The sequence below is a fragment of the Rasamsonia byssochlamydoides genome (genome assembly GCF_041956645.1).
Source record: "Rasamsonia byssochlamydoides strain NRRL 3658 unplaced genomic scaffold VTN77scaffold_43, whole genome shotgun sequence".
Taxonomy (NCBI): Eukaryota; Fungi; Ascomycota; class Eurotiomycetes; order Eurotiales; family Trichocomaceae; genus Rasamsonia; species Rasamsonia byssochlamydoides.
The window spans coordinates 141,694-158,042 of NW_027192426.1; the positions used below are offsets into that span (position 1 = coordinate 141,694).

At 50.5% G+C, this 16,349-nt stretch overlaps 4 protein-coding genes across 4 annotated transcripts; 1 reads left to right on the forward strand and 3 right to left on the reverse strand.

The window, feature by feature from the left end:
• Window positions 1-180: 180 nt before the first annotated feature.
• On the reverse strand, window positions 181-1,495 carry VTN77DRAFT_5896 (uncharacterized protein; the record flags this gene model as incomplete). Its single annotated transcript, XM_069422113.1, has 5 exons — window positions 181-943; window positions 997-1,123; window positions 1,176-1,190; window positions 1,239-1,386; window positions 1,448-1,495. The coding sequence occupies 5 exons, from the start codon at window positions 1,493-1,495 to the stop codon at window positions 181-183; spliced, it is 1,101 nt and encodes a 366-aa protein (XP_069276609.1).
• Window positions 1,496-3,017: 1,522 nt separating this feature from the next.
• Window positions 3,018-4,953, forward strand: VTN77DRAFT_5897 (uncharacterized protein; the record flags this gene model as incomplete). The annotated part of the gene is made up of 9 exons (XM_069422114.1): window positions 3,018-3,160; window positions 3,220-3,369; window positions 3,425-3,594; window positions 3,645-3,669; window positions 3,722-4,041; window positions 4,104-4,139; window positions 4,186-4,290; window positions 4,351-4,624; window positions 4,707-4,953. The coding sequence occupies 9 exons, from the start codon at window positions 3,018-3,020 to the stop codon at window positions 4,951-4,953; spliced, it is 1,470 nt and encodes a 489-aa protein (XP_069276610.1).
• Window positions 4,954-7,845: 2,892 nt separating this feature from the next.
• VTN77DRAFT_5898 (uncharacterized protein) lies at window positions 7,846-12,366 on the reverse strand (the record flags this gene model as incomplete). Its single annotated transcript, XM_069422115.1, has 2 exons — window positions 7,846-8,482; window positions 8,543-12,366. 2 exons carry the CDS (start codon window positions 12,364-12,366, stop codon window positions 7,846-7,848), a joined length of 4,461 nt encoding a protein of 1,486 aa, XP_069276611.1.
• Window positions 12,367-13,362: 996 nt separating this feature from the next.
• Window positions 13,363-15,656, reverse strand: VTN77DRAFT_5899 (uncharacterized protein; the record flags this gene model as incomplete). The annotated part of the gene is made up of 2 exons (XM_069422116.1): window positions 13,363-14,820; window positions 15,591-15,656. 2 exons carry the CDS (start codon window positions 15,654-15,656, stop codon window positions 13,363-13,365), a joined length of 1,524 nt encoding a protein of 507 aa, XP_069276612.1.
• Between the last annotated feature and the right edge of the window lie 693 nt (window positions 15,657-16,349).

Consider the following 16,349-nt stretch of genomic DNA (forward strand, 5'->3'; position numbering starts at 1 on the left):
GAATAAATTCAATCACGCTTCAGAAATACTACCAATCGGATGACTGGGAGAAAACGCATCTTCCCGACGGACGTCGTATGCATACCATGCATTTTCCTGTAGGCTTCCAGAGTAGCATTATCGTTATCAGTAGTTATCTATGAAAATCATTGACAGACTCCTGGTGGACTTGATTTCCGTCTACAACTTCCTCATCTCAATCAACCCCTCGCCCGCCTCTGGGTAGGCTTCAAAAGTCACCGTCAACCCACACAGCGCCGCCAGACGCTTCCATTCGGAGCTGCTGCGCAGTCTCCCCCCATACAGCGTGATCATGGTCGCATGCATCTTGCCGTAGTTCTTATTCTTGGTGAATTCGTGGATCAGCAACCGCGAGTACGGCGCCATGGCCCGCGAGATCTTCTGCATCAGCTCCAGCGCGTCCAGATCCGGCAGGTTGTGAAAGATGTGCTTGAGCGAGTAATTCAGCGCGCCCTGCACCGGCTGGGGACTGCCGTCCTTGAAATTCCACTCCATCTGGGTGATCTCCGGCACGCTGCCGATATCCGGGTTGAACTCTTGCAGCACGAGGTTCGATGGCTGAAGATGCGGGTACGCTTCCTTCAGCTCCAAGAGCATCTCGCCGCGACCGCCGCCGATGTCGACCATGACGATCGGGCTCTCTGTCCCCAACACAGCGGCATCCAGATCGTAGCCAAAGGCTTTGACGCGCTCCGGCATGCGACCGAATTTGCCAAATTTGCTTTCCATGAATTGGTTGAAGCTGTCCATGCGGCCCTGCTTGGCCATGATGGAGTAGGTGTGTTCCTTGGCGAGCTCTTCCTCGCCCATGAGCTTGTAGGCATACTGCGTCGGGGTGTCCAGGTCTTTAAAGGGATACTCAAAGTTGGTCGCCACCAGCTTGCGCATGAGAAATGCTCCGGCCAGCAGGGGCTCGGTGGTGCTGTCGATCAGAGTCAGCTGGGAATCTGACATTTCTTTTAATGTGGACCGCACAAGTGAAGCGCTCCATGTTGAGCAGATGGCATGTTCACCATGTGGCGGGTGATGCTATTGGCCTCGTAGACGTCGTCTTCCACGAGCTCGACGAAGCCCAAGCCGGCCACGGCAAAGAGAGTATCGTCTTGCAGTCAGTTAGTAAAGGAACAAGCTGTAGTTTATGACGAGCACCATACGTGTTAACAGGGGACCTAAATGAATCAGTCATCTTGTCTACTTCTCCAGACAGATGTCCTTACATAGAGGTGCTTTTTGCTTTTCCTCTTCACTTCGCCTCTCATTCGCAGCGTTCGTAATCTGTTCTGATGTCGCTGGCTTCCCAATGCGGACGAGAGTCGCGAAGAGATCAAAATAGATGGCCACGGGCACGAAGCCCAGGGCTGCTGGCTAGGATATTGTCAGCCAATGTGAGTTTATCATAGGAATGACATCTGGGAAGGCTACCTACCGAGGTGACAGTCGCCGCAAGGGCCACTCCTGGAGCTGGAGCACGCATTTTGTTCGGCTGGTTCGCCACGGGAAAGCCTACCCATGTCTGCCATTTAAACTCGGCTACACATGATATATGTTTTGCAGCGAATCTCCGGGACGCAAGGGATAGAAGCGTCCGTCGCGAAGCTGGTAAATGCCAAAAACACGCCGTGTCATGACTTTCTCGAGCTGGCGCTTTTTCGGTTCCCTGATCGGGCCAGGCACAGCGGGTCTGTATGCTATCATGCACCTAAAATATCCATCACAAGCTGCCTTTCAAGCCACTCTGACACCTCCACGCCAGAATTGGCGACGATATTGGTCATGGTGAGAGACTGACTGATAGACTGGACTTGGTTGAGTATCCAGCAGTGCGGAGTTGAAGCTCCCCACCGAGTGGGGATGCTGATCTCCGCCATGTGATACATTGCAATTGCCTCTGGATTCCTCCAAGTTGGTCTCTGCAGCCACTCGGAATCCCCCCGATGACGTCTAGACGAAGGCGAGGACGACCCTGAGTCATGGATACATAGTAAGTCAATTCTTTGTCTTATCGTTCGTTATCCAGGGGTTGTCGATGTATCACAAACGGCTCCCCTGTCGGCATTTGTCACTCGCCACACTTGCACAGCACTCTTTTTTAGCTTAAGCACAGAATACAAATGCAGACCCCAACCTGTTCAAGCGTGATGCCAAGAAGCCATGCCAGAGGCCCGAACCACTTTTCCGTTGGACTTGTCGTCGACTCAGCATCCGACTTGATGTTGCTGTCATCTAGCACGATTATCGAGATTTACCTGCGTATACTAACGTACCAGCACATACTTCCGTCTCGTCTCATTTTTCGGCACTTTGGACCGCTCTGGCCCTGACCAGCCATGGGAGCAGACAAGGTCCTCTCCAGTCTCCATCTCCATGCGTGGAGCCCTTCAGGAACCTTACAAGTTGACACAGAATAATACTGGACCAAGTACGGAGTAATACTCCGTACTCCTGATGATCTCTCTGTTACTTTCTTTCTACTCCGTACTCCCTCCCGTGAATACGAGCGACTTCTTCCAGATCTCAAGGCTCTCCATAGCGATTGGATATATCTTCGGAAAAATCTCTTATCACGCCATGTGGCTTTGGCTGTCGTGCAGCTCGGGTCGCTTGTCTAGCCATGTGGTTTGAATGACCTACAGACTGTCAACCCAGGCATAAATAAAGAAGTGCCGATCCTGTCCATTTCTACTGCTGCAAGAAAGATCAGACAGAGCACTTCTTTCGTTTACCTGTCGTCTACGTTGTTGCTCCTTTGTTGCCCTTCTTTTCCCCTTTCAGGCCGACAGTACAGTCAGTATATACTGTCGTGTAACAAGTCAGACACTCTTTTCGAGCATCGACGAGAGACCCTCTTTTCGTTGTATATATATTGTTGTATTCTATTCGATTTGTTCTTCGAGCACATAAACAGGTTTTCTTTCTATTCAACAGACATCATGACTTCATACGACGTCTGCGAGACCAAGACTTTGGAAGACCCCCAAGTGCAACCCTTTCCAGCCATGCAAGAACAAGAACATAGCCCTGACCCAACCCTGCTCAAGGAACGGGATCTGAATGACATGCAAAACCCCCGAAATTGGAGCTCCGTCCAGAAAGGGTTGCTATTTACCGCCCTGATCTCGAGCTCTCTCCTCGCGGACGGGTAAGTGGCAGCACGCTGGTATATTTCTTGGGATATCCTGCTAAGACGGTTGATGTCAGGGCAATGACATGGGGCGCAACGCTCGTCGCCACCCAAGCGATGGATTGGAAAACCAGCGTGACGCACTCCGCGACCAGCATGAATTATGGCATCCTGCTCCAGGGGTTTGGAGGCGTCTTTGCGGTGCCGCTGATCGAGGCGTACGGAAGGTATCAGCATCTTCAGGTAAAAGTCAACACGATGACATCTGCTGACATCTTCAAGACTCCCCGTCTGGTTCTGGACCCAGGTCATCACCACGTTCATGGTCCTTGGCGCCACGCTGTCCAACAGCTGGGGCACTTTTACTTTGTTTCGAGCTCTGCAGGGTCTGTTTGGAACGGTGCCTCAGGTGGTTGGTCTGCCTATCATCCACGACATGTACGATCCGGAAGGTTGGTTGATTCATACCTTATTTCGTCTATCACCGCTAACTCTTGACTAGACTGGCCCCGGATGATCAATATTTGGTGTGATATCTACCTGCAATCAGTACAAACGAAGCATTTCTAACTTCTCCAGGGGCACGACCTTTCTCGTCGGACCCTTCCTCGGCCCCGCTGTGGCAGGGTATATCCTGGAGGCTAGCAACAGCCGATGGGACATCTCCTTCGGAGTGCTGACCGCCCTCTACGGCGTCTCCACGCTTCTGATCATTCTCTTCGGATACGAGACCTACTATGACAGCCGGCACGGACAGCGGGCCGTTGCGTCTCCTTTGCAGGCCAGAGTCAGTTCTTTCTTTGGCATTGGCAACACAGGACTCCCGAAAGGCGCCACTTTGGCCGTTCAGTCGAGGAATTTGATCACGTTGATCTTTAAGGTTCCGCTCTTGCTTCCAGGTTGGCCTACTCTATACCACTACGAATCGGTGACGATGACATCTCTGACTGAGAATCTACAGGTATTGCAACGATGATCAACTTCTGCTGGCCGATTGGTATGTCATCATTCTCAGGCTGTGAATTGCAGCTAACAGCAAAAAGGAATCTCCACCACAGTTGACGCCTTCCTCCGTTCCCCGCCGTACCTGTTCAATACTGTGCAGGCATCCTCGATGCGCTTCGCGGGTGTCATTGGCGCTCTATGTGGTGGGTGATATCGAATCATTCTTTCAAGTTGAAGAACCCCTAACATGTAACGACCTGTAGGATACATATTTGGCAACTTCTTCAACAAATGGATCTTCAACCATCACCACAAACGTCACCAACAACATGGTGTTGAAGACCGAGAAGACGGTAACAACGACGCTGACAACCACTCGTGGCGCCCTGAATACCGGCTCCACGGCGTGTGGTTCCCCATCGCCAGCATGGCCTGCGGACTGCTGACGTACGGTCTGACGCTGAATTTCGGCGAGCACTGGATCGGGATCGCGTTCGGATGGGTGATGGTCAATCTAGGGATGATTGCGAGTACGGTGTATGTACCAGTACCTATCCTTATATCCGGTTCAGCAACTCCTTCAGACTATCTACGAACCCTAACTGACTATCGCTGCTAGTGCTATCACTGCATACGCACTGGAGAAATACCCCCAATACTCGACCTCCGTCAGCGCCATCATCAACATGTGGCGCACCTGCGGCGGCTTCTCGGTCGCGTACTTCCAGGCGTCGTGGATCGCGCGCGACGGGGTCGGCGTCGTCTTTGGCGTCCAAGCTGCGGTCGTGGCGGCGGGCATCATTCTGACGATCGTCCCGGTTTTGGTCCTCGAGAAGAGGAAGCTGGCGCGACGGGTGGAGGCGTGAGCATAGGGAGGATCGTCATCGTATCGACCCTCGAACTGGCACGGCTAGTCGGATCGAAGTCGAATCCGAAAGTATCGGTCGAGGTTGAGGTCGACGTCACACCTTCCATTCACGCCTGTCCATCTGTCTGTCTGCCATCTGTCTATCTGTATATTTATCGACCTGAAGATACAGCAAGTACATATGTATGTACCGTACATGCATAAATGTACAGAGCGGCAAGCATACTAAAAAAAAAAAGGCCCTCTGGAACTAAACCCCGCTGCTGTTATTGATTATTGTATCGTTGACGGTGAAAAAAAAAAGAAAAAGGACAAGATGATGACTACGACTGAATGTGTGACGTGACAAAGTCTCAAAATAATGAACATGACAAATGACAAGTTTTGTATAAGTAGACATAAGCCAGTTTCACCGTAATTATTACTGTTATTATTGTTATTATCATCGCTCATACTGTATGACACAAAGTTGTCACAGAATATGCATGTGTACCTCATAGAACCGACCTGTTAGATAGATAGCATCCTAGCGTCGTATCTCGTGATAATTAACATTTTCCCCCAGCATGAGGCATTCTTACCAAAAAAGACTGAAGAAAATCATATTGGGGGATTTAACGACGTCTCTAATAATAATAAAAAAAAGAATAAGAAAAGATTGAAGAAGAACGAAAAGATAGGCTTTTTATAAGCCAAAAAAAAAGGCCCTATATTTAGATTTTCTATCACCTTTTTGTCACGGGCAGTTGCAAGGCTTCAGAACACAGACGATTATATCGCGATGCAGGGGTCTGTCTCCTGAATGAATGGAATGATTAGAACGGTGCGTATGTACAGACTGTAATGAATGGGTTTTTACAGGACCTGCTATGTATCTATCTATCTACCTACCTAGCTAGCTAGCTATCTTTTTTTTTCTTTTCGCTTATTCCATCTATCAAAGAAAAGCGACGCGACGAGGACAACAGAGAAAGAAATATTCAGTAATAACCACGTCAAGAATATCAGATATCAAATATCAAACTCCAGCATCTTGATCAATATCTCCTGAAAACCCCGAAAAAAAGACAAAAATGAAATACTGACTGACTCTGACGGACCCAATCCCAGCAATGGATGGAAGAATCAGACCTGTCACAATATGCATCGCATTCTTCCGTTGTCGTCACGTTCTGCATCTCGTTTGTCTGGTACTTACTACTATATATATAGTAGGCTTCCTGACTGAGTTTTCTCTTCCCTGCCCTGAGCTTCTCATTTAAGTTCACCTGCTATATCCGGCCTCGAAAATACAATAAACGGTCATCCGTCAAGTTCAACCAGATCTTCGGAACGGGATGGAAAAAAAAAGTGGAATAAGTAGAAACGGGTTCTGATTCTGCTTTCATTCATTCACGTTCGACTGTAGACTATCCTATCTATCTATCTATCCGTCCATCCATCTTTCCTTTCTTCATTAATAGGCTATGACGCAGTTGAGTTGAGCTGACTGGTAGTCTTTTTCTTACCTTTGCTTTTCCTTTTTTTTTGACAGTTTTGTTTTCACTGAGTCAAATCGCGTACTTACTCTACGTGGGTTCTCCTCTTCTTGTGCCCTGGACAGGGCCATCTTGAAGGTTCTCGCCTCGTTTGTCTATGTTTTGGATCTGGATCGTCTCTGGTGCTGTATTATCCCATATCTATTTATAAAATTCACCGGGTTCCTCCTGTTTGAATGTTCTTCAGGTAAGTAAAAGCAAGCAAGCAAGCAGTTAGCGCCCTTCTGTTGACTGATTACTGGTTAACTGCCAGAGATCTGCAGTGCTGCTAGCAGTATTAAATCAATCAGACTGACTGGACTACTACTTGCAGGTGTGTATCTATCTATATCTACCAATCACCTACTCCCTGAATTCATTCGGCTTACTTAGACTTCGCCCCTCTCCCCTCGTTGCTGGTTGCTAGTTTCTGGTTACTGGTCTGGACCCTGGACCCTGTTGGAAAAATTCAAGCGCTACCTAATTGTCGATGACATGGGAAAGAAGATGGCACCCATATTAGCTTTTTTTTTTTGCTCTCAAGCCAGCCAGGACAATGATAATGATGATGATGTCAAATCTTTTGAAAATAGTTGAGAACATAAAATACAAAACCGCAAGTCACGACTTTGCCCTGTGCACGAGAAAGATATAATATATAGGGGATCCAGACAGGGAATCTACTATATAGGGGTGCTTTAGATCAGCTATTAATTAATAATAGATCAGGTATGAATTCATCATCATCATCACCATCATCATCAAACAACTGCTCGCGATAGTTTATCTATCTGCACAGTCAACTCCAAAATAATAATAAAAAAAATCAACATGGATGTTCCTCTTCTCTTCTACCGTATAATCACCAGGGTTTGTTCGTGTTCAAAGGGGGAAAAAAAGAGAGAGAGAGAGAAAGAGAAACAAAAAGTGCTGGCAAATATCTGGTTCTCAGGCTTTCGATATCAGATACATACGTAAATATATCTCCGGTATCACACGAACGAATTCACGTCTTAGCAATCAATGTCTATCTATCACTCTATCTATCCACTCTATCTAGACACCTCCGAGGTTAGATCATGGAACTGCAGTTGTACAGTAGACTACGGCACAATACAGCACAATACAGAGAGAAATGCAAGTAGCAGGCATAGTCACAATACTCTCACACAGACACAGACATTGAATTGAATTGATTGACCCCTTTGCTATAGCAGCAAGAAAGATGAGGTAGATCAGACAGACAGTGCCAAAACAAGTCTTTGAAAATGGAACGAAGGAGACGAACAAAAACCATTGTTATTCCAAAAAAAAACAAACAAATTCATCGCATTCATCCATGCCATGCCATGCCATGCAAAAATTTTATCAGGTCAAGCCTCCTCTTCCTCCTCGTCAAAATCGTCAGCGCCCAGCAACTCGTCTTCGTCGTCGACGACGCTGGTGTAGTCGCCTCGTCGCGCTGCGAAAGCGCCCCTCGTCGCATACGGCCTTGGCCCGCTCCTTCGTCCAGGCAAGCGGATATATCCGCTGACGCTGCGCCACAGGCTCGAGGCCAACAGGGGGAGGGCCTGGATCACGGCCACCGTGCCAGCAATGATGGCGATAGGAACCGTGATGAGTGGAGAATCGCGCGAGAACAGACCTTCGGATTCACCAACGTGCTCCCCGAGTCGGATCTGGCCAAACTTGCCATCCCATCGCGTATACACGTAGTACCCTACCGCGGCAGCCAATCCAATCGGAATCACAATGGCGAAGAACAGTCCAACGCCGCTGATGCCATGCTTCTCTTGGTACTCCTTTTCCTTGTTCGGACACGGCTTGGATATGAGACGATCCAGATGCAAACCGCCCTCACAGGTTGTCAGTGGAATTCGGCGATATCCGGTGGGTTCCCAGTATTCGATCGCATTGGGATCCTCCCGACAAATGGCCATCGCATCCGGCTGTGGAAGGCCTGGGACAAGGGCGCAGCTTCCATCACTTTGCGGCTCGTAGTTGTAGTCACTAGAAAGAAAAAGTGAGTAAATATTTCTGACAACACGATGGATATGAAGGGCTGCCTACCACTCGTAATCCTCTCTCGTGCAAGTGCAATTGCGCGCAATGCGGTGGATATGCGGTTCAGACCAGTCGTTCCAGCAGTGCGATGAAGGCTTCTTGCGATGATACTGTTCCACATGGCCAAACAGACAGTTCCCTTCCTGGAGAGGATGCTTGGGTTCCCACAGATAGTAGTCCTCGCCTTCTCCGGTCTCCTCGTCCAAGTTGCACTTTCGGTCACGCAACCCACTAAAGTCCAGGTTCACCGTCGCCAGCTTACCGGAGCTTACTTCCCGCCCCCAAAGGAGGAAATTCTTCGAGGTATCAGAAGGCAAAGTGGATATACTCTCGATGACCATCTCTTCATCCGAGAATTTGAATTCTTCCCAGGTATCTCCTTCATCCACACTGAAGTAGACAACCTTGGTCGGCTTCAGCTCTTCGACAAGGACCAAAACAGAGCCCTGATCGCCGAATTCCCATTTGTAGCTACCCTTCTTGACCGCTTTCCATGTGATACCTCCGTCACGCGTGAAAAACGTGTCGGCTTCATCCTTGGTCGTCAGATATTCGCCAACGTTTCCGACGCCAAACATGAGACCGATTGCGGATGCCGACGCGAACGTATCGCGGGGATCTTTTCGCTCCGTGTATCCGTGAAGATGCAGAGAGCACTTATCTGTGGGCTTGCCGTCCTTGACGGAGCAGCCGAAATCTTTACCCTCCGCATCCTTCGCCGGAGGAGGGAGCAGGGTCCACTGTGCACCATCGTTATGGGTGATCATCGTTTTCAGCCTCTTCTCCTTGCCTTTCTCCACGTCCTGAACGTTACCGACGACGTTGACAATGGCGACGCCTTCCAATCCTTGCATCTTCTCAAAATCCACGTATCCCTCGTTATCCCGATTGACGGCCCCGATGCTCAGGACATAGGACGTGCCATTGCTGTTGCTCTTGATGATCGACCCGTAAGCGCGGTCACGCTCATTATTCACCGTCACATGCAAGAAAACCGAATGAGTCGAGCTGTCCAACACGGTGTAAGCCTTTTGCACGGGAACATCGAAGTTGGGAGGGAACTCCGCATCCGCGAAAATCTTCCCATCGACACTGGTGTCGACCTTCAGAGAGCCTTCCTTTTTGGGATCCAGAGCCGCCACGATGATGAACTCGGCCACCGTCGCGAATTCGACAACGTTCTTGAAGTGGACCTCGCTCTCAGAAAACCAGTTTCGACTAGATATGAGCTGTCGATCTTCCTTCGGATTCTCATCCTCATATTGATCACAGAAGATGAGATCATCGCTGTCCGGGCGGTCTTCCCTCGCCATGAACTCGCATTTCTCTACAGATCGCAGGAGCAGCTCCCACTGATCTCCTCGATTTTTAGTCAAGTAAGCCGTCTTCTGACAAGAATCCCCTGGACCGTGGCAGTTGGAGATCCCAGTCCATATCATCCATTCCTTAAACTTCGGGTGGAAGGCCAGTGTCAATCTTGGATTCCTGGGCAACGGCGAGTCGAATGAATCGATCGTCTCCGCACGATTGATAGTTAGAAAGTGCTCATCGCCGTCTGTAAGGAAAAAGGCGCGATCATTGATATATCGATGCGGTACAATCTCCCGCACTTTCTCCCCTTTGAGCTTTCTCTGCCAGGTCTTCCCGTGATCATGGGTGACGAACAGCTCATCATCAGCAGTTCGCATAACGATGGTCTCATCATCACCCCGGCTACTACGACCCCGTTCGAGATAGTAATATTCGCCAAATGATTTGGCATCGAAAAACTGTTTGGTCGCAGTAACGGCGTTCGCATCACCTGAGGGCACCTTGGCCGCCTCCTTGCACGGTCGTTCGACCTCTTCATCCAGGTTTTCACCACCATCTCGAATACAAGCATTGCCCGGAATCAGCCGCCAACCCGAGGGGCCCTTGAATGTGTCGTCGGGATTCTTGCATTTACCTTCGGGGACTCGAAGAGGAGCTGCGGGAACACACTTCTTGCCGTCCTCGCTGCGCACAAAATTGTAATCGCATTCGAAGTCCTCTGCCGTGCATTTGCACGGCTCAAAAATAGGGTCGGGGTCCTTGAATTCTTCGTCGACAAAGCAATCCGCATCGGCTTTCCGCCGACGGTAGAATTGTTTGTGTCCCATCAGACAATCTGGCTCGCCTTTCTCATCCAGGCGGGCTGGCCATTTTTCAAAGTCATCTTCATTGCATTTCCGCTCGTGTAAACCACTGAAATCAACAGAGTACACAACATATTCCTCGCCAAGAGCGCCGATGAGGAGGAATTTCAGGCTGGAGGAGTCCGATGTGGTAGTGAGCAGTGACGGAACGATGCTGTCCTCCAACTCCGCCGACTCCCAGTCTTTACCATGGTTGATGGAGTATTGAATCTTGTTGGCTTTTCCGTGGTCTGGAACCGCCATGATGACACCTCCCTGGTTACCAAACTCGTATTTGTGAGGCTTGTCCAGAGCCTTGCGCCAAGTCACTCCCGCATCATCTGAAACGTAGAGATCCCCATCGTTGTAATCCTTGAGGTAGTCACCAGTGTTGCCCACCCCCATGACCAACCCTGGTGCCGGGCTCGAAAATACGCGACCAACGTTCTTGAAGGCGGTGACTGAATGAAGATGCAAATCCTTGTCCTTGACCTTGAGAGGTTGCCAGGTGCGCCCATCGTCGAAACTGATCCTACTGACGACCTTCTTGTCGGCTCCCGTCTCCTCCACAGCCTGCCAGTTGTCGACGACGTTGACCAGCACGATACCTTGGACGTTTGCGATCTTCTCGAAATCCACCAAGCCCTGCAGATTGCGGTTGGTATGCTCGATATTGCGGGTGAAGTAGGTGCCGTTAGAGTTTGAGGTGAACAGAACGCCCATGTTGGTCATTCGGCCGGTATTCATCACGTCCACTTGAATACTGTAATTTGTACTCTCCAGCACCGTGTAGGCATCCTCCTCCAGTTTATGATTCCCGAACTCTGCGCGGTGCCAGACTTTCGCGTCATCGGTCACATAGAGAGCCAGTTCGTCGGTGCCTTGCGACTTGGCCGCGGTAACGAGGTACTTCTTCACGGCAGCAGTATTAATAATGCCCGACACGGGGCGCCCTTCATGCAACTTCACCTCGACGCCGTCCTCATCATCACGGAAGAAATTGTCGGAGGACACGAGACGGTACGCGTAGGCGAAAGGAATCTTCAACCCTGGCACGACACAGAAAATCCGATCCGTGATCTCATCTAGGACACCCGGTAAGCCCTCCGCGAACTGGGGCGTTCCCACGGCCCACGAACAGCCCCGGCTGTTGTCGCGCAGCGGCTCGATGGTCTGGAAATCATCGGTGGTGTAGAAGGCCCTCTCGGCGCAACGGAACTGAAAGCACTGCTCTCCGTGAAAGATCACTCTGCGGGAATCGCGCCCGTGAAAGGCAAGGGGTCGGTTTAAGATCGAAGGTGTCGCATTGAGCTCGAAACGACGCCATGTCTTTGCCTGGTCGGTAGTGACCCAATGTTGTCCGCGAGTCCCCAATATATATGCCTTCTGGTTGTCATAGGGATGCGGTTGGATCGACCATACGGAGCCCTTCATGGCTCCATCTTCGTCATCAATCACCTCCCACGTCGCACCGCCGTCGAACGACCGATACACATCCGCTGTGCTGGCATCCTGGAAGAGGATGGTGTCGGAATTGTCAAAGTAGAACACGTAGATCGGCTCATGGGGAACTCGGGTGGCTGTGATCTTGGGGCCATCCGACTTTTTAGCCGAGCAGACCTGTGAGACCACCGCCAGCAGCAAGATGCAGGTGAGGAGAAGCCAGCGGCGGATCATGATGATCGTAATTGCTGCTGGACCGGCATCTGAAGGGAAGGCTGGGAAGACAAGCTCGCGCCGAGCGGATGCTACCTAGATAGATAGAGGACGGCCGCGATCGACCCTAGAATCTAAACTAAGTACCAGATTATTAAGAGAAGAACACTCTAGCGCAGAAGGGGAACTCGGTACCAGTCAAGCTTATGCGACTACAAACGAAAGAACTCTAGGGATTTCTGCTGAATGCGTGAACTGGTGAAGGACAAGGTTGGCATTGGAGCCTTGGGGGCGTCGTGGCAGCTGCGTGGCCTCAAACGGAGCTTGGTTATGTTTGGTCACGTGCATGACTGCTGCAGCGCTGACGATATCAGTCGCCATGTCAGGAAAGCAGGGACCAGGAATGTTGCTATCTAACTGGTTACCCTTTTACATACTCTCAATTAATCAATTCTCTGCTGTCCCATTGAATCTCTTTAGAAGTAGGTAGCCTCCTTGACCACCGCTGTCGATTGGTTTTGGATTCCGCCTCATCTTACATAGCTGGGGCGAATAATATTCCTTCCATCCATACTGTAATCTCATACTGATATCATTCAATTCTAGAACTCGAGGTTTATCTCAGGTCGAAGAAAGAGAATAGAATAATGTGTATTGATCCATATCGGAAATCTAAGCATCGCCATAATCAGTTCTCTAATTACAAAACGCTAGAATGCTTTTCATCGTGGGCCAACACCACAGGATAATTGCAGAGGACATCTAAAGTCGTGAAAGAAAAAAGAGAAGAACAACAAAAGAGGGTATATAGCAAGACGATCGAACTCCGCAGCACAGCCGGAGCACATCGCCAATCAGGATGGTGAGAAGACAAGGTCAAAAGAAGGGCAAGTTGGCCCACAGGCAATGACAAAAGATATGGACAAAAAAAATAAAAAAAATTCGGCCATAAGAATCAACGCGGACCCAGCGCGGAGTGAGAAGACAAAGTCGTAGTCATGCCGGAGACAACTTTTTCTAATCTCTTCGCCTCCGGAACTTGCGCCACATCTTCTTCACCACGCCTTCACGTTCCGGTGAATCGTCCCACAGATTAGCGTTCTCGTCTGCCGGAGGCAGATCAGCCAACTTCAATGGGTCATCGGCGTCGTTATAACTGGTATCAGCCGTTCGCAAATCCGGCCTGGTCAAAGTCATTTTCAAAGTCATCTCGCGATGTCGACCTACGGGAGGATTCCAAGATGACAACTGTTGCAGAGGCTGCAGATTGTCGAATCCAGAATCCTTGTCTATTTCAGATTCACTGCCCTCTTTCTGGTCGCCGTTCTCATCGCCCGCTGCGTCCCCATCTACAGACGGGGTATCATCGTCCAAAAAAGTCCTCTCAGAATCTTGGTGGCTGGTTTGAGGGGACCGCTTCCATTCACGGGATGGCTTGGGTCGAAGGTTCTCCTTGTTGTCCAAAGAGGGGAATCCGAACTCAATGGCCTCATCAAACTTCTGCGGGGATGCCAAGTAGACACGCAGCTTCAGCCGAGCCTCAGGATCTTGGTAGTATTGAGCGGACGGGTCAATCGAGTTGGAGGAACGATGGCAAACGTGGCGAGGGGCCGGGCGAGCGGCTGACGCCGGCCGGCCGTGGGAAGTGCGGGGATGAGCTGCATGGCCTAGGATCGGGAAAGGAAGATTGGACGATTGACTCGAGGTCAGGGATCGAGAGCTGACGTTGAAGGTCGAGGCCCGAGTTCGATGCATCGTGGAAAAAGACAAGGTCCGCCGAAAGGAGGGCTTTCGACGCTGCGACGCGGACGTTGGAGGCCGCGAGGCCCCGGCACTCTCGGCGACGTGGGCATGATAGTCATCCAAGGCCAGATCGAGGTCGCCGTCCTCGTCGAGCCAGCGGAAACTGTCGTAGAAGGAGTCATCCATATCGATGGCGGAGTCGACCGGTTGCTCTGAGGACGTGGAAGTCGACACCATTGAAGAGGCTCTGGAGCGGCTGCTGGTCCTTTCCGCGTCGTCGGAGGGGGATTGTTTCTCTTTCTCTCTCTGGAGTAAGGCTCGTCGTCGCTGTTCAAACTTATAGACGGCCTGATCGGCTGCGTCAATGATATCGCCGTTTAGGAGAAACTTCTGCAGCAGGAGCTGCTCTTCCTTAGAGAAATGCGTCTGTTGGATCTTAGGCGGGAGAGAATGGAAGTACAGCCAGTCTTCCAACGCTGGTAGGAGCTCGGCATGATCGCGCTTGCGCAGCCGACGGGTGGTCTGCTTCTGGAAACTGTGGTAGCTGGAGGAGAACGGGCTCTCGGTAGCGATGGTCCGAGCCCGGGCTGGGCGAGAGTGGAGGAGGCTTGATGGGCCTGCTGGGCTGGACGAGCCAGACGGATTCGAGCGGTAGCGTTGAACATAGTCTCTGTGATAGCTCTGAGCTAGGCGCATTTGCTCATAACGGAAGCGCTCGAGATTCGAGAAGAACTGTAGGAGGGGCGTCTGGTCAGTCACAAAAGCATCCACGACAGCAGCAAATCACACATCAACGCTGGCGGTTCCAGAACCGGTGCACGGCCGCTGAGCGAGGACCCTTGGGAACAGAGTCGGCGGGACCAGGGCCGGTCCGCGCCCCAGAAGGCACCACAGGCACTATCGTGGTTGATTCATGGTTGATAGACTTTGCCACGAGTTTGGGGGATTCGAGGTACCAGGGGTGTGGGCGTCTAGTGGGCATAGATAGTGGATAGATAGTGGGGAGGAAACACGACGGTGCGTGTCGGGGGTGGATGGAGGGGGACAGGAAATTGTGTGCCTGGTTCAGGGGTTTTGCATAGTGGGGTAGGGAGCCAATAGACAAGGATGCCCAGGGTGGCACTGCCCAGATGCTGTAGTTTTATGCCCGTAAAGGTCACCAGCATCACCAATCGGCATGGACAGAGATCCTGGCAGTGACAGCTTGTCTGCAGCGTAGAGAGATGCAACAATAAGGGAGATCATGTGACATGGAGAAAGTAGAAAAAGAAAAATCACATATAGGGGAATCTGAACAGCACTCAAAAAACAGGCATGCAGCCACAAATACAGAAGGTATCGACACATCGCATGATCGCGATGCTACAGGCAATAGTAGACATGGGTGCGCAAATGACCATTGGCAGGCGGAGATTAAACGACAATGAAAGTTCAATAGCAGGGTCCCAAATCTGTGAACATGGGTATTCATTTTTGAACGCAAACCCTCAAAATGGACGTACCTTTCTCCTGACGGCAGGAGGGAGAGACTCTAAGTCAGCCTCATTGGGGTTTGCAGGGGTATGCATTGCAAAAGTTTTGAGACTATCGACTCGGTAACTCCAACGAAAAAGAAACGAAGGACGGATGAAGAATTAGGAAGGTCGGAGAAAAAATTAGATAGCCACGAGAAGGAGCGTAAGGCGAATGGAAAGTGGAATTAATGGACATCGAATGGAAGAATAAGTCTACTTCCACAAGCGAAGGACGACAAAAAGATGGACAAGCTATTCAAGATAGCTGCAGTAGTACCCGAAGACAGACAAGTAAGGATCCAACAGCTCGAGAAATCTCAATAACAGCGTTGCAACGCCCGTTCAGCCGTTCTCGAGTCTATCTCACCTCGAGCAGCAAGAACAAGGCTTTAAGGAAGAAGAGAAGAGGATAAAAAGGGCACACGGCACTCACGGAGTGAAACTGCCCTAGGTACGACTATTAATTCTGTACTATACAGAGCACGGTTCAACTTCAGCGTCCAAGCTTCCTTCTATTCAAATTCGAGAATCCATCCACTGCTTAGCTGGCACGGCTGGAGAGAGGGCAAGTTGCACCTCATCCTGCAGTTTGCCGGACGGTGAACCACACGCGATCCACCACCGGAGAGAGTCGCAGGAGCTAGGCGCGGTTGAGGTTTAGCTTTGCTATTCCTGGGGAGACTGTCAGCTATTATTGACTGTTATTGACGGCTAGAATGACAGCCTGGCGGTGGACAGCAGTGGAAA